At 43.0% G+C, this 25,444-nt stretch overlaps 1 protein-coding gene across 1 annotated transcript in view; it reads right to left on the bottom strand.

Annotated features, from left to right (window-relative positions):
* Nucleotides 1–25,444, bottom strand: part of LOC126176691 (uncharacterized) — a 90,243-nt gene that overhangs the window by 5,662 nt on the left and 59,137 nt on the right. The window contains exons 2-3 of the mRNA XM_049923854.1: nt 15,749–15,873; nt 576–725 (exon numbers count right to left, since the gene is read on the bottom strand). Of these exons, the coding sequence (XP_049779811.1) occupies nt 576–725; nt 15,749–15,859 (261 nt within the window). The 5' untranslated portion in view covers nt 15,860–15,873. The remainder of the gene's footprint in view (nt 1–575; nt 726–15,748; nt 15,874–25,444) is intronic.

Here is a 25,444-nt window from a genome sequence, read left to right as displayed (position 1 = left end):
CTGAAACACACTTTAACATGACATTCTCTCCAGTGTTTCCGTAACCAGACTCGTCACTAACAGTTACCCGACGCCCTTTCAATCACGATTTCCACACCACAGTAACATCGTGGCATACGTGTACCCAAACCCTTGCCTTACATAAATTTATTTTGGACTGTAAGACAAATTCTGATAAGTGGCAACCTAGTCATTACTTGCCATTTTTCCACCGGGGAATCAAAATTACTAAAATTTTGATTTCTTTCTGTAGGATTTATCTACTCTCTGTATTGCTATAGTTCAGTTTCCTTTTAGTATGTATTTAAAAATGTACGCCACTTATACAAACGTTAAGTGCTGTATATTAGCGGCAAAGTAACTGAAATTAATTTTTTAGTTTATGCAAATATTTTTAATTTTTACTTGATCTCTTATCACTGGCATTACCTACATTCTGGGAAATGGAGTTTGATAATGACGACACTTGGAAACAGTACATTGGCGTTTTAATTTTTAATGGCAGGTACTTAGAACAAAAATATTACGTATGAAATCGTATAGCAAAAACGCTCAGACATGATCGCTAGACTTACCTGGAAAATATCATTGATTATCCTGGAGAACATTGAGCTCCTTGTTGTCGGAACTGTAGTGGATGTAGGGGCTTCAGTTGTGAAGTCCGACACACTGCTGGAGTTTGTACTGACGCTGGTCGGCGCTGGGGAACTGCTCACGTCAATACCCTGAAACAAATAACGTCCAACCTCAGCCTGGACCTCTGCGAAATTGAAGAACGTGTGTAAAGATGTTTTTCAGTCACACCAGAATTTTAGGAAGACATAGTACGTACAGTAAAACAGTAGCAAATACGAATACGACAACAACAAAAAATAGTGGAGTATAGGGTTTTCCGTTATTTTATTACGCAGCTCAACACAACTCTCAAAAATTGTCGAGAATACAGGTTTTGAAATTTTTATAGTGTCTGTAACACCCTAGGGAGAGGTCCATTTTTCTACAGGCAGCGTGGCTTTGTCGTAGAAGGCTCACCTGCCACGAGGGTAATCCAGCTTCGATTGCCAGGCGATACATTAAAGAAGTAATTGAGGGCACGGAGTACAAGTACTACTCTGCGACGAAGAGGTTGCTACAAGGGACGAATTAGTTCCGAGCTATACCAAACAACTCAGACCTCTAACAACAGTAAAAAGTTGTTTTCACATATTCTGTAGCTCAAGGAAATAATAAATATCTATATTCTTTGAAGATTGCTGTTTTGTTGCAAATAAGGATTAGGTAGCTACAAAATTCTGACCAGCGGAAATACGTACGTGTGACACGTAGTAGTGGTTTTTAAAAAGCAAATAAAAGTTGTTTCTCCTTGACGATACCTTCTGCATTATAAAGTAATTATTAAATTACAATACGTGGTCAATAACTGTCTCCTAAGTGTCCAACATACCGTCGAGTTAATGATTTTTATGATGTGTGCAACGGCTTTCAGATGATATATACCAAGTTTCAGCTCTTATCTTCAATAGGATTTACGAAATAGATAACTAAGTAAATAGCTGATAAGCGGTGTATGGATCATTTACCCTGTAAATCGTTTCACTAATAGACTAAGGGCTGGAATTTAATTTGCGGAGTGTAAGGAACTCGATACCGAGCGAGGTGGTGCAGTGGTTAGGACACTGGACTCGCATTCCGGAGGACGACGGTTCAAACACACAGGCCTCCGGGCATCGTGATTTAGGTTCCCCGTGATATCCCTAAATCGCTTCAGGCAAATGCCGGGATGGTTCCTTTCAAAGGGCACGGCCGCCTTCCTTCCCCATCCTTCCCTAATCCAATGGGACCGACGGCCTTGCTGTTTGGTTCCCTCCTCCGAATCATCCAACCAACCAAGGACCTCCATGGACACGCCTGGTAATAAGGCTAGCGGCGCAACACTACGGTTGACGCGGTTACCATGCTACGGGATTGAAGAGGCGACTAACAAGTTTGTAGACTGCTACATAGAAAATACGCTGGACGACATAAATGAAAAATAAAACTTTCTAGATACATACGACATAAACGAAAAATAAAACTTTCTGGATGGATCATTTGTGTCTCAAAACGTAACAAATAAGTTAATTTAACATAATAGCGAGAAATACAGCTGTTCTCGCAATATTTATGACAAAGGCGCAAGTTCTTCGTTAGAAAATAAACCAACTTATAAAAAAAGGACAGAGCTCTTCATGTACCGTGCAATATAAAACGAGCTGTATACTTCTATTTTGGTCCGCGTCCACTATTTCAGGTTCACTCTTAAATACTACTTATATACAGCCTTTACCTCTTCCTTCTATCACTTACATTGTCCCATCTGCCCTCAAACAACTAACCAAAAACGTGGACCCTGAGGGGACTATCTTGCCCACTACACTTTTTGGAACCTCATGTTATTAATGTTCACTCCATCGACCCATAAAAGAGATCTTTGATTTTCTTTTAACATTGTCTTCTTCTCGCTTTCCGAATAAGTGTTTCCTCCATTGTACGACTTTCATATTCTAAAACTTAGACGAGAAAAACATGGAGAAGAAAGCGCATTAGCCTGGTTCAAGATGCCACCTTGCGATTCACGTTAAATAATCTATCTCAAGCGCATTAGACTGGTTCAAGATGCCACCTTGCGATTCACGTTAAATAATCTATCTCAAGCGCATTAGCCTGGTTCAAGATGCCACCTTGCGATTCACATTAAATAATCTATCTCGGAGACAACACGGAAATTGTATTTTTATATTTTTATATCCTCGAGAAAATAGACTTTGTAGTTATTCAAGAGTATTTAACACTCTAATACAATTTCATTATTTCGAAGAAACCAGTGTGACTCTGTGGCAGAATGCTCGTCTGCCACTTGGCTGGTCCAGGTTAGATTCTGAGATGCAAGCAAATGTGCAAGTTCTGCGAAAATTACAGTGTACGTAAAACACATATAGACGGAGAAAAGTCGTTAGCGGTCAAGTCTGGTAATCACTGGATTGCTGGTTCGAGTCTCGCTTTGGTTACTTTTTCATTTTTCCCTTTCAATTCGACTACAGACGTCATTTAAATTTACAATTCCTAAAGCGTATGCTAATTAAAACACCTAATTGTAATTTTCATGAATAATGCAGAACTTCTTACTTCTAATTACATAATGCGCACTAAACGCAGTTTTCATAGCAAATATATATTCTTAATTTCAGATCTTCACTAAACTATTCTTAATAAAAGTAGTTTAAATGAGAAACACTACAAATGAAATTATTCTTCTTCACGTATTTTAAAGTTCATGTAAATGCTCGTAGAACTTGTTGCACCTTTGTTTAAAAACTTACGCCATCCCAGAATCGTTTCTGAGCCGTCCAACTGGCAACCGAGGATTCCATCACACAGCCACACTGTGCCTCCGAAACAATGAACAAATACTAGGTTATTCAAGACACTCTATAAACTTCGAAGTCGAATTTCTTGAGAATTTTTGATGTTGATTGTTATTTCAGTTCTTAACTTCATGTAACATAAATATAAAAAATACAAAAACCTGATTGCTGTGCGGTCTCCGTGTTATGTCATTTAACGTGAATCGCGAGATGGCTCTTTGAATCAGGTTACGCCATTTTCCTTCTCCGTATCTGCGCAATTTTTCGCGTATAGTGATCACAAAGTCAACGGAAATTTAATACCGAACTTTTCTTCCAGAGTACGAAAAGATTCATCGCCTTACAATGGGGGCAACAATCGGAAAGTAATAAGAAGGCAATGTCAACAGAGTAGACAACGATCTCTTATGGGTCGATGATAGTGAGCAATACTAACAACAGGTTGAGAGTAGGACAGTGTACGAGATACATAGTACAGCCTTCTAAGTTGGTTTAGATTCTGACGAATAACTTGCACATTTGTCACAATTATCGTGAGAACTGCTATATTTCTCGCTCCTGTCTTTAATCAAGTTATTTGTTACGTTTTGAGACGAAACCGGCATATTCTCTTCAAATATGATGTCCAGCACTGGTTGAGTATTCATTTCTTTCGTTCAAAATATTGTCTGTGCAATACTCTAAAACCTTGTTTGCCGCCTTTCAAGCCTGCAGCAAGGCAACCACATCATCCGCCGTGTTGCGCTGGTGGCATAAATTCCAGGCGTTTTCATTGAGTGGCTTGTCTCACACTCCGCAAATAAAATTTAAGTCCACAACCTAAAAGTGATATAGAAACGCTTTACAGGGTGAACGACTCACACAATACTATCAGTTATTTATTTAGTTACCTATTTCATAAATCTTATTCAAGATCAGTGTCGAAGCTTGGTATTCATCATCTGACGGTTATTGCACACTTCATCAACTTTATTAACGTTGCTGTATGTTGGGAACGTTATTCAGTAATTATAGCAATTGAATAACTGTTTTATAATGAAGAATTTCTTTTAAAGGAGAAACAACTTTTATGCGATTTTCAAAAGCCTGCTGCTGTCTGTCAGACGTCTTATTTCCGTTGATAAAGATTCGAAGAGATTCGGAGCTATATAATCATTTTTTGTGCCAAAGTTATAGTCATCAAAGAATAAATAATTATTATTTACTTCAAATATAGAATATATGGAAAGGAGTTTCTTTTTTTTATATATAATTTTAAGTCGCTAGACTTCTTTCTAGTTTGATGCAGCCCGCACCGACTTCTTCCCTCGCAACCAGCTCTCATTCTCAAGAATAGTACTTGACCTTGTACCCTCAATTATTTCTTTAATGTATACCAATCCCTGTATTCCCTTATAGTCTTCATTTTCTACAGATTACTCTAGTATGACGGAAGCTACTCTCTCGTGTCTTAACACGTGTCTTGTCTGTCCCTTGTTGTCAGTGTGACTCTGCGGAACACCTCCCATATCCTTATCTTACAGGTTCACCCGCTTTTCAGTGTCCTTCTATAGCATTAAATTTCAAACGCTTCGATTCTCATTTTTTCCAGTTTCTCCACTGTCCATGAGTCACTATCATGCAATGCTGTGTTGCGAACATACGAGTACATCCTCAGAAATTTTTTCCTGAAATTTAGACCTATGTTAGATTCCAGTAGACTCCACTTGGCCAGGAACTCTCCACTTCTCTATGCTAGTCTTCTTTTTATGTACTATTTGCCTCTTCCGCCATAGATTATTTTGCTTCCAAGATAGCAGAGTTCATTAACTCCGTCTACTGCTTTATGGTCAACTCCGATATTAAGTTGACCGTATATATGCTAATCCTCGTTACTGTCCCCTTCCTTCGGTTCACTCTCAACCCATAGCCTGTAGTCATTAGAATATTCATTCCGCTCAATAGGTCCTGAAATTCTTCTTGACTTCCACTGGCGACAGCGATGTCATCAGCTAATTTCACCCTGAATTTTAATCCTACCCTTAATCTTTCTTTTTTCCCGTCACTTCTTCTTCTATGCATAGACTGAACAGGAAGGTCGAAAAACTGCATCCCGGTATTACAGCGTTTTCACTCCGACCAATTGGATCTTTGTCCTGTCCTATGTTCCGATTTGCACCATTTTACATTGTTGAACGCATTTTCTCGATCGATAGATTCTGTGAATATGTTCTTTTTTCCTTATGCTTTGCTTCCATTATAAATCACAACGTCAGAATTGCATCTCTTGCGCCTTTATCTATCCTAAAGCCAAACTGATCGTCATCTAATAGATCCTCAATTTTATTTTTCACTGTTCTGTGTACTGTTCGTGTAGTATCTTCGATGAATCAGCTCTTAAGTATCTAGAATGAAATTTTCACTCTACAGCGGAGTGTGCGCTGATATGAAACTTCCTAGCAGATTAAAACTGTGTGCCGGACCGAGACTCGAACTCGGGACCTTTGCATTTCGCGGGAAAATGCTCTACCAACTGAGCTACCCAAGCACGACTCACGCCCCGTCCTCACAACTTTACTTCTGCCAGTACCTCGTCTCCCACCTTCCAAACTTTACAGAAGCTCTCCTGCGAACCTTGCAGAACTAGCACTCCTGAAAGAAAGGATACTGCGGAGACATGGCTTAGCCGCAGCCTGGGGGATGTTTCTAGAATGAAATTTTCACTCTGCAGCGGAGTGTGCGCTGATATGAAACTTCCTGGCAGATTAAAACTGTGTGCGGGACCGAGACTCGAACTCGGGATCTTTGCCTTTCGCGGGCAAGTGCTCTACCAACTGAGCTACCCAAACACGACTCTCGCCCCTTCCTCACAACTTTACTTCTGCCAGTACATCGTCTCCTACCTTTCAAACTTTACAGAAGATCTCCTGCGAACCTGCTAGTTCAGCAAGGTTAGCAGGAGAGCTTCTGTAAAGTTTGGAAGGTAGGAGACGAGGTACTGGCAGAAGTAATGTTGTGAGGACGGGGCGTGTGTCGTGCTTGGGTAGATCAGTTGGTAGAGCACTTGCCCGCGAATGGCAAAGGTCCCGAGTTCGAGTCTTGGTCCAGCACACAGTTTTAATCTGCCAGGAAGTTTCAGCTCTTAAGTAGTCTGAGCGATAACTTTTGCTCTCGTCTGCCCTTGCCATCTTCTGGGATGGATGGATGAAATTTTTCTGATAGTCTGATGGAATGTTACCAGTCGCATGGAACCTGTACGACAACATGTATAAATCTCTGTTGGTCCATCATGGCCAGGGTACATTGGCTGGTAAGAAATTTTAAATGTCGATAAAATTCACCAACAGCTGTATACTTTAAGGTATTTTATTTTATTCTGAAAGCAACCGGTTTTGGCATTTCATTTTTCCATCTTAAGGTCCCATACGATTTTATGTAAATAAACGATATCCAGTGATTTATAGCGCTATACGACAAGTTCGGTTATTTGGATAAAAGCGTATGGGGAATTAAGAAGGCAAAATGAAATGCCGAATATGTTGCTTTCAGAATAAAATAAAATATCTTAAAATACACAGCTGTTGGCGAAGTTTATTGACATTGAAGAAAACCTTGTATAGATATTCGGTTGAACTTCTCATTATGATTTTAGAAATTCTGAAGGAATGTTATTGATTCCTTCTGCCTTATTTCGTCGAAAGTCTTCCAAAGCCTTGTTAAAATCTGACGCTGATACTAGATTCTCTGTGTCTTGCTTATCGATTGTCGTTTCTTCTTCTACCATGCCGTCAGGCAAGTTCTCTCCCGCTGACGTCTTCAGTGTTTCTTCTCACCTATTTGCCCTTTCTCTGCATTTAACAGTGAAATTCCCTTCTCACTCTTACTGTTGACGCCCTGGCTTTTTAATTTCACTGAAGGATGCTTGGACTTTTCTATATGCTGAATCAATCTTTACGACGATCATTCTTTTCGGTTTCTTCGCTTCTTTCTGTAGCTTCTGTTTATTTCATTTCTAAGTGCCTTATACGGCAGTATTGGATTTTCTCCCTGAAAATTTCTGTATTTCAATCTTCTCACTCAAGTTAAGTATTTATTCTGCTGCCCGAGGTTTCTTCGCAGTTGTCATTTTTAGCTGCGTCCATTTCTACCAAGTGTGATATTTATTATCGCGATTTCTACAGCCTTAGAAAACTGCAAAAGTGTCTCATCATCCCTCAGTACTTCAACATCCCACTTCTTTCCACATCTATTCTTTCGAACGATTCTCTTAAACTTTAGCCTCCTTTTTCTCACCATGATGTAATTCAGCAGAAATCGTCTCATATCTGTAGGCCTTCTCCAAGTATACCTCCTTGTCTTGTGAATTTTGGATTTTGTATTCTCTATTACTAGCTGAAATCTGTTGCAGAAACCGATTAAGCTTTCTCCCGTCTCAATCTGACAAGGAAGACCGCATTCGCCCTTAGCTGTATTTTCTATTCCTTCCCCTACGCCGGCCGGTGTGGCCAAGCGGTTCTAGGCGCGTCAGTCCGGAACCGCGCAACCGCTACGGTCGCAGGTTCGAATCCTGCCTCGGGCATGGATGTGTGTGGTGTCCTTAGGTTAGTTAAGTTTAAGTAGTTCTAAGTTCTAGGGGACTGATGACCTCAGAAATTTAGTCCCATAGTGATCAGAGCCATTTGAACCTTCCCCTACAACTTCATTTCAATCCCCCATGATAATTTAATCATCCCTTTACATAACGAATTATCCGTTCATTATCCTTATATAGAGAAAACATATCATCGTCTTCTACTTGTGACGTCGGCATGTATACGTGATCTATTATTATTGATGTTGGTTTCCTGTCAATTCTGATGAGGAAAACTCAAGCACTGAAATGTCCATTGTAACACCCTCTCTATGCTACCTACCTCTACCTGTATATAATGAATCCTACTCCCGTTTCTGTTGCTGTTTATATACTCTAACCTCTACCAGAGTTCCTTCCACAGGATACGTGGTAACTGCACTACTCGAGGACTGGATTAGGTGGAGTGCCGTGGCTTGCCAAAATTCGTGCACTCGGACGCCACATCGGGATTCCCTGCGTATGGACAGCAAACATGTCGTCCCATGCCTATTTTCGGTAGAAAACTGACGTCAAAGAAAGGCAACTTGCCAACACTGTATTCACATGTGTGACAAGTATCTTCATTCAATACTGTGTTTATGCGCTGTCGAGATACTTCAATGGGAAGTTTTTCTTCATTCAATACTGCGTTTCTGTGCTGCCGAGTTACTGGAGTGGATAGTTTTTTGCGTTGGATACTCGAGTTCGAGATTTTGATTCCCAGCCTAGTTTTCTTCTGTTTTTTAATTTTCTATTTCGCACTGCATGGCTTCTTAATCGTATACAGTAGTTATGGCGGGTATTGTACAAGACACGTTCAATTATTTAATCCTAAGTCAGAAGAGAGAACAGTCGATTTTATTATTGCACTTTTAAACGCATATTCAGTATACAAACACTTTTCAGTATGTGGCAAGAATGTTAAACCTCGCTGCCATCCCTTTCAGACCAGGGCACCAAACGGTATATTGTAGTGGCACATCACAAATGCCTTGACGAATGTACAGACCCATTCCTTCCTGTTACCTGATTTGTCATCCGCAGAACGTGAGTGGGATGCCATGGATTAATGTAGACTTCCATACCAGCTGTCAGCCAGCGATAAATGAAATGAAATAGATTGTGTTTCAACTATGAAAAGTATCCTGAAGATATTCCGGGAGGCAAAGAGCGCTGGTCCCCGGCACGAATCCGCCCGGCGGATTTGTGTCAAGTTCTGTTGAGCCGGTCAGTCTGTGGACGGTTTTTAGGCGGTTTTCCATCTGCCTCGGCAAATGCGGGCTGGTTCCCCTTATTCCGCCTCAGCTACACTACGTCGGCGATTGCTGCGCAAACAATTTCTCCACGTACGCGTACACCACCACTATTCTACCACGCAAACATAGGGGTTACACTCGTCTGTTGTGAGACTTCCCTGGGGGGGGGGGGGGGGGGGTCCACCGGGGACCGAACCGCACAATAACCCTTGGTTCGGTGTGGGGCGGCGGAGGGATGAAGTGGACAACGGTAGTCGTCGTGGGGTTGTGGACCACTGCGGCTGCGGCGGGGACGGAGCCTCTCCGTCGTTTCTAGGTCCCCGGTTAACATAACATAACATAGTAGAACATCCTCAAGATGGCATTCGAAAGTTTGCTTCGATGCAACAGCATATATAAGATTTGATTCGTACCCGTGGGAGTCATACAAATATTGATGATTGATCTTAGTTAAGAATGGAATGAAAATTTAACTATTTAATATTGGTTATAAACATTCAGACAAAGTTTGACAAATATCGGACTGGCGCTTCATGGCATTAGACTTTCAATTTCCGTCAATGTAGTGTATCAACTTCTACGATATATCACAAATTTTTGTATTAGCTCCTGTTGCCAGTAGTTAAATAGTGGGAGACGCCAGTACCGTAACGATCTACCGACGGTGCCCGCAAAGTGCAAAACCGCAAAGTGCAGAAGGGTGGGCTGAGAATAGAGACGATATGCAGTAAGGGTTACATTAAGCCCGCCCAGCTAGCCGCGCGGTCTAACGCGCTGCTTCCTGAGCGGAAAGGCGTACGAGTCCCCGGCATGAATCCGCCCGGCTGATTAGCGTCGAGGGTCGGTGTGCCGGCCAGCCTGTGGATGGTTTTTAAGGCGGTTTATCATCTATCATGGCGAATGCGGGCTGGTTCCCCTTATACCGCCTCAGTTTCATTGTGTCGGCGATTGCAGCGCAAAAACCGTTCCCAGGTACGCGTGCACCGTAATTATTCTACCACGCAAACACATGGGGTTATACTCGTGTGAGAGGTTCCTGGTGGGGGGAGCGGGGGGTGGTCCACTGGGGGCGCGAACCGCTCAATAACCCTAGGTTCGGTGTGAGGCGGCGGTGGGGTGGGTAGATTGTTGCCGTGGCCTGTTGTGGTGTAGAGTCCTGCATGATCGAGTAAACGAGCACAAAATACGACATGGGGCAAGCACACCCTAACTCGATAAGATGCCCGCACTAGTTGTAATGACCGAGCATAGATGCCGTAACCGAATCGTAGCACGTAACTTCAGACACATTACACGTGTCATTATCTGTGTGAGACTGCAGCCAATATGGGCTTCTCATTTGTGGTGTGTCTCTCTCTGTAATCACGCAGCGCCAGGAAGCCAGTGCAGTAAGACGTAAGATTGAAACCAATGTTTACACATTGAAGAAACGGGAAGGTCTAAAACGCCAAGTATGGGGTACATTTCTGTTGGCTGTAGACGAAAACAGTGCATCTGCTGGGTACGTATCGTGCATAAACTGCTCCACATTATTGTGTTTCCAGTTGGGAACCACTCATTTAAAGAAACACAGTTGCAAGAAACCTCACAAAGATACAGATGCTTCAAGGATACCGGCAGTAATAAGAAACAGTATTACAGCAAACTGTGTTGGAATGTGTGCTAAAGATATGAGACCTTTTAATGCTGTTTCCGGTGAACGTTTCAGAGAACTAGCCCAAGAATTAATACATCTAGGTGCGCATTATGGAGAAGTTAACACAGAAATGTCATGCCACATCTCTCGACTATAAGCAGACATGTCAAAGAACTAGCTGATGCAATACGAAACAGCATAATGCCTTCTGTTATTGCGGAAGTTATTAATAAAACCTGTGCTGCGACAGTTGATATGTGTACTGATTCGCATAATCAGGTGCACTATTTGACGCTTACAACACATTACATTAACACAGAGTGGTCTCTTGTGAACAATGTTTTATTTATAATAAAATTGCCGGACGTTAAGAAGACGGGAGTAAATATTATGAAAGAAATTGAAGAGAGGATGGCTGATTCGGACATTGCGCCGGACATGTTGCACAGTTTTGTTTTTGTCTCCGACCAGGGTGCCACTGTAAAACAGGCTTTGGAAAATCACGAAAGGTTTCCTTGTGCTGTTCATTGTATAAACACGGCACTTAGCCATACTTTCGATGAAGATAACTTCTTGTTAAATCATGCCCCGAAAGTAGTTGCTGCTTTGCTGAAGGAAAAGGACTCCGCTTACAGATTGCAAGGATATGATAATGAGCTAGCAGGAAAAATTGTGCATTTTGTGAGTCTTTTTAAAGAGGCCACAGATGGATTAGAAGGCGAAAAGGAACGGACAATCTAGTCAGTTCTTCTTTGGTTTCACAAACTGCAATAGATTTGCAGTGTCAATGACACTGACTGTCAGGTGAGTAATTACTGCAGTTAAAAGCACTGTTTCATTATGATAGGCGATAGGTTTATAATTAACTAGTGTAATTGATGTTTACTAACAGATATGTTTTTTAACAGGAGGTACAAAGGATTAAAAATCGAGCCTTGACTTTCGTTTGTGAGAAGATTGTGATCACTTCCAGACATAAAATTGTTACGTTTGTTTGGCCGTATTTCCGTGATCTTAATATGCTTGAAATAAATGAAAAGAAGGAAATTCTTAGCAATGTGCGACAAATGTGTGCTACTTACGCAGGTACAACATGAAATCACTAACATAATCGTTTTTGCATAGTTAGTGGATAATGTACTATAGTGAAATTGGAATGTTATAATTCGTATAATATTTCATTTACGTAAAACACCTCGTTTTTACGGGAACGTTTCGATGATTTCCACATCAGTTCTGTATTACTTGTATCTTTTGTTTATTATCATAGATCCTTCAAGTACTGTGTCATCACCACCCTGAAAGAGAGATCGTCTCAAGGAATGGAGGAACAATAGATCATCCGCAACAGATGAAATAGATCTCTACATTTTAATGCACGCCGGAGATGATGACATCTTAAAGTGGTGGTCAGCAAAAAGCTGACGTAATGAAAGATGCTTTAGTAAAGCCAGCATGTTACTGACAAATCGCCACAGCCAATTAAATCCGGGACGCGTTAGTGATTTACTGCTGATCAACAATAACTATAACTTTGTTTCTGTTGCAAACAAGTGAAAAGAATGACAAGTTACGTTTGTAAATGTTTAATGTTCTTTGTATGCCTTATTTATGAAGATGGTTGTCTTTTAGATTACATGTACAGCACGTATTTAATGTTTCCTATTAATGAAAGGAAAAATATATATTCTGTTTGGAAATGAGGCTCGTCTTCTATCCGCGATTGTGTTGAAATATCATTTTACTTTCCAAGTGCTTTATGAATTTAGCTGCGTCACGTACCCGTTCTTGGAAACGTTGCTTTTGTATTAAAAGAGAGAGAGACAGAGGTAAATGTGTGTGTGTGTGTGTGTGTGTGTGTGTGTGTGTGTGTGAGAGAGAGAGAGAGAGAGAGAGAGAGACAGAGAGACGGAGAGGCGTTGGATTTGTACAGCACAGTGCAGCGAGCCAGGGCGTGGCGAGGTGAGACGTCAGCGGTGATCGGTCATGCTTGGTTATCCGGAATCCGGATAACAGACATATGGCGAGTACGTGACAGAGCAGAGTCGTAGGGGCCGGACACGAGCGGCTCGGTCGCCCCGTAAACAGGCGAGCCGTGATCAAACATTGAGCGTTGCAGCACTCTATTGTGGTGTTGTGTACCACTGAAGGCTACAGCGGGACGAAGGCTTACCTTCGTTTCTAGGTCCCTGGTTTAATACAGTACAATACAAGGGTAACATTGCTTACAGCGATACAACACTGGTTTACGGGTATCCGCGGCTTGTAAGTGATACTCAAGTGGGTCATAACGTCGGAAGTCGTGGGTCATTCCTTTAGAGACGTTGAAAATAAAATTAGTTTAATGACAGCATACATAAAGCCATTTAAGCAATCATTTCTTGTTAACAATATTAGCTTATACCCAAGAATAAGCAGCTTCCACTCAGTTAATACTTGGCAGAAATCAAACCTGCATTTAGATCGGACTTCCTTAACTCTTCCTCGGGCATGGATGTGTGTGATGTCCTTAAGTTAGTTAGGTTTAATTAGTTCTAAGTTCTAGGCGACTGATAACCTCAGAAGTTAAGTCGCATAGTGCTCAGAGCCATTTGAACCATCCGAAGTTTAACTCTTGTGCAGAAAGGTGTGCAGTATACTACTACACCTATTTTCAATAAGGTACCACTCGAATTCAAAAATCTTAGCAGTAATCCACGCGCTTTAAAATCTAAACTGAAGAGTTCCCTCATGTGTCGCTCCTTCTATTCTGTCGAGGAGTTTCTTGAAAAATTAGTCTGATTCTTGTTGTATTGTTGATTGCGTTTACTTAAACTTATGGATTGACTTTTTCCGGTTCATACACACTTTATTTTTATCTGTTACTACTTTTATATTGTAATTTCATGTACTGACACGTTCCGTGACCTAGAAAATGTGCTCCTCAATTTGATCCCACGGAACTTGACGTGCAAATAAATAAAATAAAATGTGCGCATGCTCAATTTGTGAATAAAATGGGTGGAAATATTAATTTACTATGCAAAAAGGCAAACCTACGTTTCTAGCATTTGTAGACTTAGAGAAAGCTTTTGACAATGTTGACTGGAATACGCTCTTTCAAATTCTGAAGGTGGCATGTGTAAAATACAGGGAGCGAAAGGCTATTTACAATCTGTACAGGAACCAGGTGGCAGTTATAAGAGTGGAGGGACATGAAAGAGAAGCAGTGGTTGGGAACAGAGTGAGACAGGGTTGTAGCCTCTCCCCAATGTTATTCAATATGTATATTGAGCAAGCAGTAAAGGAAACAAAATAAAATCGGAGTAGGTATTAAAATCCATGGAGAAGAAATAAAAACTTTGAGGTTCGCCAACGACATTCTAATTCTGTCAGAGACAACAAAGGATTTGGAAGAGCAGTTGAACGGAATGAACAGTCTCTTGAAAGGAGGATATAATATGAACATCAACAAAAGCAAAACGAGGATAATGGAATGTAGTCGAATTAAATCGGGTGATGCTGAGGAAATTAGATTAGGAAATTAGACACTTAAAGTAGTAAAGGAATTTTGCTACTTGGGGAGCAAAATAACTGATTATGGTCGAAGTAGAGAGGATATAAAATGTAGACTGGCAATGGCAAGGAAAGAGTTTCTGAAGAAGAGAAATTTGTTAATATCGAGTATAGATTTAAGTGTCAGTAAGTCGTTTCTGAAAGTATTTGTATGGAGTTTAGCCATGTATGGAAGTGAAACGTGGACGATAAATAGTTTGGACAAGAGGATAATAGAAGCTTTTGAAATGTGTGCTACAGAAGAATGCTGAAGATTAAATGGGTAGATCACATAACTAATGAGGAGGTACTGAATAGAATTGGGGAGAAGAGGAGTTTGTGGCGCAACTTGACTAGAAGAAGGGATCGGTTGGTAGGACATGTTCTGAGGCATCAAGGGATCACCAATTTAGTATTGGGGGCAGCGTGGGGGATAAAAATCGTCGAGGGGGACCAAGAGGTGAATACACTAAGCAAATTCAGAAGGATGTAGACTGCAGTATTTACTGCGAGATGAAGAAGCTTGCACAGGATAGAGCAGCATGGAGAGCTGCATCAAACCAGTCTCAGGAGTGGAGACCTCAACAACAACAGAAATGCAAAAAAAACTCACCTTTTATTGAGCGGAAGTAGTTCACAAGAGTAGCTGGTGGTCACTAACTGTATTCATAGCGCTCAGTCAATGAGAGGTAACAAGAGAGCTGATACTCGTTTACATGAATTTCAAAAACAACGCACAAAAGAAAGTCGTGTGCGGTGGTCTGCTAGACGCTATGGTGCCGAATAATTTGTCACAATATGCGTGACGTCTATAATGAAAGTGCAGCTACTCACAGAGGTCCATTGAGGGACGTAATTATCGTATGACAGAAAAATGTGGTAGATAGGCTGTAGCGGAACCGTTGTACCCTGGAAAAAATTAGTTCCCATTTTGGCCACCAGGTACAAAACTGGCGAGGTGATTGCTGGAAAGACGTATAGAAAAATTTCCAGATGTAATGGATTAGAAATGGGACAAAGGCATGAAAGGTCAAAGAAGTGACAAAGGCATTATATTGATTTTATTACCAACCGACACTTACACAGTTTGTTCAGTATGAGCACTGGACGCAGTACAGCGCCAGATTTGCACCTGGAGCCCAAAATTGGAACTATTTTTTCCCAGCGTAAATCGGTTTCCCATTAACGCGTTAGCCTATCTACCATGTTTCGCTGCCATACGACAGTTACAGCCCCCATACTGAACCTTCCTGAGTAGCCGTGCTGTAATTATAACCAGCCTGTATTATCTGTGTTGGAGGGGAGCAGACGCCCTGCTGTGACTCACCAGAGGGATCTCGTTGCTGATCTCGGTCCTGTCCTCCTGCGGCCTGGCTGCCACCAGGGCCACACCCACTGCGGCCACGAGGGCGATCATCACGAACCTGTTGGCTGCCATCTCCACGTAAACTGGAAGCAAGAGCAGACGGTGCACGCAGTTTAGATTACGGCGCTTAATTTCACTCTGATACAGAAATAAAGGAAAAATACCCATTGTTGATATTTAAGAGCTAAGCTAGACTTTATTAGATACGACTTCCAACTGTATTGTCGCCTGGGAACAAAACATTTAGAGAGCAGATGCCCTTTGGACCACCGAAGTTGAAATAATTATAATTCGACCATTATTCGTGAAACACATACAACCGTCTTATTTCAATATGCTTTCGAGTTTGGACGGAACTGCGACCTGAAGTAAAAAAGGAAAAATGAGAAATTTTGAAACAGTTATCAGCCACTAAATTGGCCACCACCTTAGCAGGCGACAGTTGTTTGAAAAGTAGTCTTACCAGAGAGCCAAGTTACACTCAACATTTCAAGTGTAAACGTTTACTGCTCGTTAACCTACACTCCTGGAAATGGAAAAAAGAACACATTGACACCGGTGTGTCAGACCCACCATACTTGCTCCGGACACTGCGAGAGGGCTGTACAAGCAATGATCACACGCACGGCACAGCGGACACACCAGGAACCGCGGTGTTGGCCGTCGAATGGCGCTAGCTGCGCAGCATTTGTGCACCGCCGCCGTCAGTGTCAGCCAGTTTGCCGTGGCATACGGAGCTCCATCGCAGTCTTTAACACTGGTAGCATGCCGCGACAGCGTGGACGTGAACCGTATGTGCAGTTGACGGACTTTGAACGAGGGCGTATAGTGGGCATGCGGGAGGCCGGGTGGACGTACTGCCGAATTGCGGTGGGGCGTGGGGCGTGAGGTCTCCACAGTACATCGATGTTGTCGCCAGTGGTCGGCGGAAGGTGCACGTGCCCGTCGACCTGGGACCGGACCGCAGCGACGCACGGATGCACGCCAAGACCGTAGGATCCTACGCAGTGCCGTAGGGGACCGCACCGCCACTTCCCAGCAAATTAGGGACACTGTTGCTCCTGGGGTATCGGCGAGGACCATTCGCAACCGTCTCCATGAAGCTGGGCTACGGTCCCGCACACCGTTAGGCCGTCTTCCGCTCACGCCCCAACATCGTGCAGCCCGCCTCCAGTGGTGTCGCGACAGGCGTGAATGGAGGGACGAATGGAGACGTGTCGTCTTCAGCGATGAGAGTCGCTTCTGCCTCGGTGCCAATGATGGTCGTATGCGTGTTTGGCGCCGTGCAGGTGAGCGCCACAATCAGGACTGCATACGATCGAGGCACACAGGGCCAACACCCGGCATCATGGTGTGGGGAGCGATCTCCTACACTGGCCGTACACCACTGGTGATCGTCGAGGGGACACTGAATAGTGCACGGTACATCCAAACCGTCATCGAACCCATCGTTCTACCATTCCTAGACCGGCAAGGGAACTTGCTGTTCCAACAGGACAATGCACGTCCGCATGTATCCCGTGCCACCCAACGTGCTCTAGAAGGTGTAAGTCAACTACCCTGGCCAGCGAGATCTCGGGATCTGTCCCCCATTGAGCATGTTTGGGACTGGATGAAGCGTCGTCTCACGCGGTCTGCACGTCCAGCACGAACGCTGGTCCAACTGAGGCGCCAGGTGGAAATGGCATGGCAAGCCGTTCCACAGGACTACATCCAGCATCTCTACGATCGTCTCCATGGGAGAATAGCAGCCTGCATTGCTGCGAAAGGTGGATATACACTGTACTAGTGCCGACATTGTGCATGCTCTGTTGCCTGTGTCTATGTGCCTGTGGTTCTGTCAGTGTGATCATGTGATGTATCTGACCCCAGGAATGTGTCAATAAAGTTTCCCCTTCCTGGGACAATGAATTCACGGTGTTCTTATTTCAATTTCCAGGAGTGTATATCCGGTTCTAAAAAATGGCTCTGACCACTGTGGGTCTTAACTTCTAAGTACATCGGTCCCCTAGAACTTAGAACTACTTAAACCTAAATAACCTAAGGACATGACACACATCCATGCCCGAGGCAGGATTCGAACCTGCGACCGTAGCGGTCACGCGGTTCCAGACTGTAGCGCCTAGAACCGCTCGGCCACCCTGGCCGGCATATCCGGTTCTAAGGTTTTTTGCTTTTCATTAAAATTTTCCATAATCATGACAGTCTACGCACAGTATCGTCGCTTATAGCTATAGTAGAAATGAAGAAGTACAAGAGACGCTGAACGGTACTGAGGAAAGGGACCAACATTTTGCCAGACTGGAGGGGATTCTGCTGTCCCATATTAAAGACTCATTAAGTAAGGGAGATAAGATGGTGGATTCACTTTCCTCTAGCTCCATTTGCGAGTGAAACAGGAAAGCAGATGAATATCTTCGATACCCACTGCTATACTCTCCACAGTGGCTTGCAGAGAATGTATGCAAACCATTACTCGGTTACACGGTATTATTGTTAATAAAATAGATATGAAGACTGTGGAAAGAGAAGCGAACTTTACCGAACTTGACAAGGCAAAAATAGTGTTTGCTCATTAGCATGAACTTTTCTGTTTTTCAAACGCTGCTGCAGAGCGACGTGGAGCAGATGTCCAAACACTGGGTTTGTACCTGGGAGGAGCCGAGTTCCGACGCCCGTCCTACCATGCTAACGTCGGTATCAGTGGTTTCCTTGAGTGAGTTCTCACGGGACTCAGGTTGGTTCCTATTGACAGGGAATGCGGATTCTATCCCCTCTGTTCTTCTGTACATTTGCTACACCTCCAATGGCCTCCATGTCTGATTTCCTCTTCACAGCACTGATTTCGTTAAAAAATAAAAAAAACAGACGTTCCACCGAATCAGAATCTGTGAAGCCTTAGTTTCTGTGTTACATTTTATACACATGTCTTTTCGACTATAGCTCCGGTTACAATCTTCAGTTGTCGATACACGTCAGGTATCACACATATATGTAAGTAGCTGTACCCGGACGCTCTTTTACTGTAGCTCAATCTGCTTAAATTGAAAAGAAAGAAAAGAGAAAGCACGCGTTTCCAATATGTGTGAAAACTGAATATACGCCCTAATCTGCTTCTCTCTCCTGTCTCTGTCCCTCTCCGCCACGCTCTTTCTTTTTCTTTGTCCGTCTCCTCCTCCTTCCCCTCTCTCTGTCGTTCACCTCCTCTCCTTCTCTCTGTCCATATTTTCATGCCCCCTCTTTCTTCCCCTTTCTCAGTCTGTCTCCTCCCTCCCTTACTCTGTCCATCTTCTTCTCCCCACTCTCTCGCCATTTCCTTCTGTCCCCTCTCTCTGTCCATTTCCTCATTCTCGCTTTCTGCATCTATTACCTCACACCATTCTGTGCATCTTCTCTCCCCCCCCCCCCCTGACCGTGAGCCTTGTTTATTGTTATTGCTAATTCAAATTTGTAGTAGTATTCGAATCATAAACCAATAAGCTGTAAGTACAAATTTCACTTTGTCTAACAACGATTCACTAGTGTATATTTTATATATTCGTTTATGTATTAAAATATATAGTCTATACGTGGCTAAACGTTTATAACAGTAACACGTAAAAATTTGAAGTAAATCAGAAACGCACATTTTGAGATTTTTTAGTAACAATGTTTTCCCTTTATATATACAGGGCGGTACATTGATAGTGACCGAGCCAAATATCTCTTGAAATAACCATAAAAGGAAAAAAAACTACAAAGAACGAAACTCATCTAGCGTGAAGGGGGGAACCAGATGGCGCTATGGTTGGCCCGCTATATGTCGCTGCCATAGGTCAAATGGATATCAACTGCGTTTTTTAAATAGGAACCCAAATTTTTTATTACATATTCGTGTAGTACAGACAAATTGGCGAGAATCGGGTATCTCAAAAACGTCGGTGTTGAGAATGCCACATCAACATCGATTGCACCCGTACCATATTTCTATGCACCAGGAATTGCATGGTGACGACTTTGAACGTCGTGTACAGTTCTGCCACTGGGCACAAGAGAAATTATGGGACGATGACAGATATTTTGCACGCGTTCTATTTAGCGACGAAGCGTCATTCACCAACAGCGGTAACGTAAACCGGCATAATATGCACTATTGGGCAACGGAAAATCCACGATGGCTGCGACAAGTGGAACATCAGCGACCTTGGCGGGTTGATGTATGGTGAGGCATTATGGGAAGAAGGATAATTGGCCCCCATTTTATCGATGGCTATATAAATGGTGCAATGTATGCTGATTTCCTACGTAATGTTCTACCGATGTTACTACAAGATGTTTCACTGCATGACAGAATGGCGATGAACTTCCAACATGATGGATGTCCGGCACATAGCCCGCGTGCGGTTGAAGCGATATTGAATAGCATATTTCATGACAGGTCGATTGGTCGTCGAGGCACCATACCATGGCCCGCACGTTCACCGGATCTGACGTTCTCGGATTTCTTTATGTGGGGAAAGTTGAAGGATATTTGCTATCGTGATCCACTGACAACCCCTGACAACATGCGTCAGCACATTGTCAATGCATGTGCGAACATTACGGAAGGCGAACTACTCGCTGTTGAGAGGAATGTCGTTATACGTATTGCCAAATGCATTGAGTTTGACGGACATCATTTTGAGCATTTATTGCATTAATGTGGTATTTACACGTAATCACGCTGTAACAGCATGCGTTCTCAGAAATGATAAGTTCACAAAGGTATATGTATCACATTGGAACAACCGAAATAAAATGTTCAAACTTACCTACCTTCTGTATTTTAATTTAAAAAACCTACCTGTTACCAACTGTTCGTCTAAAATTGTGAGCCATATGTTTGTGACTATTACAGCGCTATGTATCACAAAGCGAAAAAAGTGGTCCAACTAAAACATTCATATTTCTTTAAGTACTACACGAATATGTAGTAAAAATAGGGGTTCCTATTTTTAAAAAGCGCAGTTGATATCCATTTGACCTAAGGCAGCGCCTTGTAGTGGGCCAACCATAGCGCCATCTGGTTTCCCCCTTCAAGCTAGACAAGTTTCATTCTTTGTAGTTTTTTCGTTTGACGCTTGTTTCGTGAGATATTTGGCCCGGTCACGATCAATGGACCACCCTGTATGTATCAAAACAATAGGTCAAGAACTTTCGGAGTTTAAGTAAACGAACATTTATGTCTTTGTTTATGTAGATTGGACCACCGTAAGAAACATATTTACAGTCACATTGACCATCCAGCAAATGTCACTGAAGGGATAAGCGTTTACAGAAGTATTTTTTTTTAAATTCACTTGCCACAAATCTCGAAACTAGGTGCAACTCCCTGTGCTACGTGTATAGCTATAAGACTATGATTGATTGAGAGAGCTACTGTTTTTGATTAGTACAACAGAAAATACGAGAGTACTTCATGCAGACACTGGTTCATTAAGAGAATAACCATTACTGCTGCATTCTCTTCGAAGCAGTCTCTGGGTGTTAGAGACTCACTTAAAGAAGTGCACTGTTTTTAAACGCGTTTCACAGTTCAGTGACATTTCGTTTAGATGTGTAGTAAAAACATCTTAAGCATGTTGAAAAATGTGCTCAGATTGGATTAAAGGAAGAAATAGGGAAGTTCAAAGACTATTTGCGCGATTCCTCACGAGGTTACTCAGTCAGCACAAGAGAGTCTCAGGAAAGTTGATCAGTTTTCATATTATACCGTAATTTATTACGTCCAAGGTCGCTTCAAATTTACAGCTCTTGTCATCATCAAATGTGATAAACCCTGTATCAGACTCGTCAAAATAGATAATTCCCGTTAAACATTCCGAAAATAATGAAGTCTTACAAAATGTGTTTATGAATTACACACCGTATGGTCACATATTAAACATGTCATCACTTATGAAACAGATTAATATTGAGCTGGCAACATTGCAGGAGAGGAGCTTCAGTATCTCGTAATGGCTTGCTATTCGTAGTCCAAGAGGGTACGTTCCAAGGTGAATCAAGCCACGTAGGAGGTGACTTCAGAACTTAGGTTGCGGATTATTGTGGCAAGACGAGTAACTCTTGTTGAATGGTGCACTACGCCTGACAGGTACACAGATACATGATATTGGTAGAAAGTTCCGACCTTGTTTATAGAGATCTGGAAAGTATGTTGAAAAATACACTCCTGGAAATGGAAAAAAGAACACATTGACACCGGTGTGTCAGACCCACCATACTTGCTCCGGACACTGCGAGAGGGCTGTACAAGCAATGATCACACGCACGGCACAGCGGACACACCAGGAACCGCGGTGTTGGCCGTCGAATGGCGCTAGCTGCGCAGCATTTGTGCACCGCCGTCGTCAGTGTCAGCCAGTTTGCCGTGGCATACGGAGCTCCATCGCAGTCTTTAACACTGGTAGCATGCCGCGACAGCGTGGACGTGAACCGTATGTGCTGTTGACGGACTTTGAGCGAGAGCGTATAGTGGGCATGCGGGAGGCCGGGTGGACGTACCGCCGAATTGCTCAACACGTGGGGCGTCAGGTCTCCACAGTACATCGATGTTGTCGCCAGTGGTCGGCGGAAGGTGCACGTGCCCGTCGACCTGGGACCGGACCGCAGCGACGCACGGATGCACGCCAAGACCGTAGGATCCTACGCAGTGCCGTAGGGGACCGCACCGCCACTTCCCAGCAAATTAGGGATACTGTTGCTCCTGGGGTATCGGCGAGGACCATTCGCAACCGTCTCCATGAAGCTGGGCTACGGTCCCGCACACCGTTAGGCCGTCTTCCGCTCACGCCCCAACATCGTGCAGCCCGCCTCCAGTGGTGTCGCGACAGGCGTGAATGGAGGGACGAATGGAGACGTGTCGTCTTCAGCGATGAGAGTCGCTTCTGCCTTGGTGCCAATGATGGTCGTATGCGTGTTTGGCGCCGTGCAGGTGAGCGCCACAATCAGGACTGCATACGACCGAGGCACACAGGGCCAACACCCGGCATCATGGTGTGGGGAGCGATCTCCTACACTGGCCGTACACCACTGGTGATCGTCGAGGGGACACTGAATAGTGCACGGTACATCCAAACCGTCATCGAACCCATCGTTCTACCATTCCTAGACCGGCAAGGGAACTTGCTGTTCCAACAGGACAATGCACGTCCGCATGTATCCCGTGCCACCCAACGTGCTCTAGAAGGTTTAAGTCAACTATCCTGGCCAGCAAGATCTGTCCCCCATTGAGCATGTTTGGGACTGGATGAAGCGTCGTCTCACGCGGTCTGCACGTCCAGCACGAACGCTGGTCCAACTGAGGCGCCAGGTGGAAATGGCATGGCAAGCCGTTCCACAGGACTACATCCAGCATCTCTACGATCGTCTCCATGGGAGAATAGCAGCCTGCATTGCTGCGAAAGGTGGATATACTCTGTACTAGTGCCGACATTGTGCATGCTCTGTTGCCTGTGTCTATGTGCCTGTGGTTCTGTCAGTGTGATCATGTGATGTATCTGACCCCAGGAATGTGTCAATAAAGTTTCCCCTTCCTGGGACAATGAATTCACGGTATTCTTATTTCAATTTCCAGGAGTGTAGTCACCAAGTCTCCGTTAACAAGGTCGGAACTTTCTATCAGTCGTTCGGTTCTTTGACGACAGTAATCCGCACCTTCGTCACGTAGCCATTTGACAATCGCTGTTTGAACGTCCTCAGCGTTGGAAATTCTCTTTCCTCCCGCGTGTTCTTTCAGTCTACCGAAAAGATGGAAATCGCGTCATGCAAGATCTGGACTTTCCAGTCAGCTTCAGCCTTGGGCAAATTGTTGGCACTGTTTCACTACGGCTGAACGCAACGATGCATTAAGACCGTATGCCATCAGAATTTCAATCAGACCTCAAAAATCTTTCTGTCCCTCGTTATTCAATTTTGAAGTACGTCTCCAGTTACCGCACCGTTATTCAAATCCCATCAGAACTGTGTCTGTAGGAACCCAGAACACATACTCTCTTGTTGCGCTGTGATGTTAGCGTGAGGCGAAAGTGTGACTTACTTTTTGAAGCCCATACGTATTAATCCTCCCTTTATAGTAGGGATTATGGCACTAAAATACTAGTAAAGATAAATTTTACGGTCGTTGCACTACGGAGGCGTCACATTATTCGCAATGCAATACAAAAACTCGCACTTGAAATTGACGTGTATTTCGCAAAATACATCGTCCACAGTATAAATGAAACAAAATAATACCGTGACTAGGATCAGTGAGTGTTCAGAGGCTAAAATCTAAAGTATAGTACATACTCTTGTTTGCTTTTCACACTTTTATGATGGAATTAACTAGCAACACTTACTGAGATAGTTTTGAAGCACATAATGCAAAACACACTGTGTGGGACGTTATGAGGTTGCGCATTCATAATGGAATGCTGAAAGATAATCTGTACTTAACGATGATTTCATGCGCCTATGTTAATTTGCATAGTCTGAATACAGTGTGCTGGAAGCCCACGCCAAAAAAATGTCATTTGCACGCTTATCACGTACCATTGTATCAGGATAACATAAGAAACTATGTTAAACCTGCTACTTGTAGTGTTTGACGTTGTGGAGAGAGGAAGTGAAATGGCATTGCATAGTTGTCTTAAGTGAGTGCTTAAAGCTTAGATCCCGGTTTACACCTTACGCGATTATGTTGACGCTCCCTGTCACAAATTTCAGTTAGTAGTAGCGAAAACATCCTCCAACACAAGAGGAGGAGATATAACTTCGAAACGACCTGAAGACACTAGAAGCTAGATTACAGCATGGTCAGTCAGAGACTCCAAAATCAGACACTGGTCTCTGAGGCCTATCCAGGAGCATATATAAATTTTGACCACAATTTAGTAATGATGAAGAGAAACTGAAGCTGAACAAAATAGTCCGTAGGATTCTGTGTGGAAACAGATGAGAACTAAGATACTGAGGATTGGTGAGATGCGTTTGAAGTTCCCTACGGCCATAGATACTGGGATAATACCACAGTAGACAAATCAGTTAGAGAGGAATGAATATCTGTAAAAAGGGCAATCACACAAGCTGAGCACACAAATGTATTTACAAGAAGGTAACTGTGGAAAAAATCTTTGGGTTACAGAAAAAGATCGACGAAAGCCGGAAATAACAAGATGCTCAGAAAAAGACAGCAATCCAGCAATATAAATCACTCAGGAATGAAATAAATAAGAAGCGTAGGGAAGCTAGGGTAAAAGGTTACAGGAAAAATATAAGGCTGTCGAAAAAGAAACGACATCGTAAAGACTGATTCAGAGTACAGAAAAGTCAAAACAACCTTCAGTGAAATTTAAAGCAAGAATATCAGCATTAAAACTGCTACGTGAATTACACTGTTAAACTGAGAGGAGAGAGAGGAAACAGGTTCAACGAGTACATTGAAGGACTTTGCGATGGGAAAGATTTTGTCTGATGTCGTGATAGACGAAGAAGTGGAAGATACTGAGGGTCCGGTATTAGGCGCAGAATAAAAACGAGCTTTCGAATATTTACAGTCAAATCAGGCATAAATCTTAGATAACTTCCTTTACAATGTCCAAAATCATTGGCCGAAGTGGAAATTAAACGACTATTCAAGTTGTTTGGTAGAATCTATGT

This window comes from Schistocerca cancellata, chromosome 3, assembly GCF_023864275.1.
Source record: "Schistocerca cancellata isolate TAMUIC-IGC-003103 chromosome 3, iqSchCanc2.1, whole genome shotgun sequence".
In the NCBI taxonomy this organism is placed as follows: domain Eukaryota; kingdom Metazoa; phylum Arthropoda; class Insecta; order Orthoptera; family Acrididae; genus Schistocerca; species Schistocerca cancellata.
Note: the sequence above shows the minus strand (reverse complement) of the source record. Positions and strands in the feature narration are given on the sequence as shown.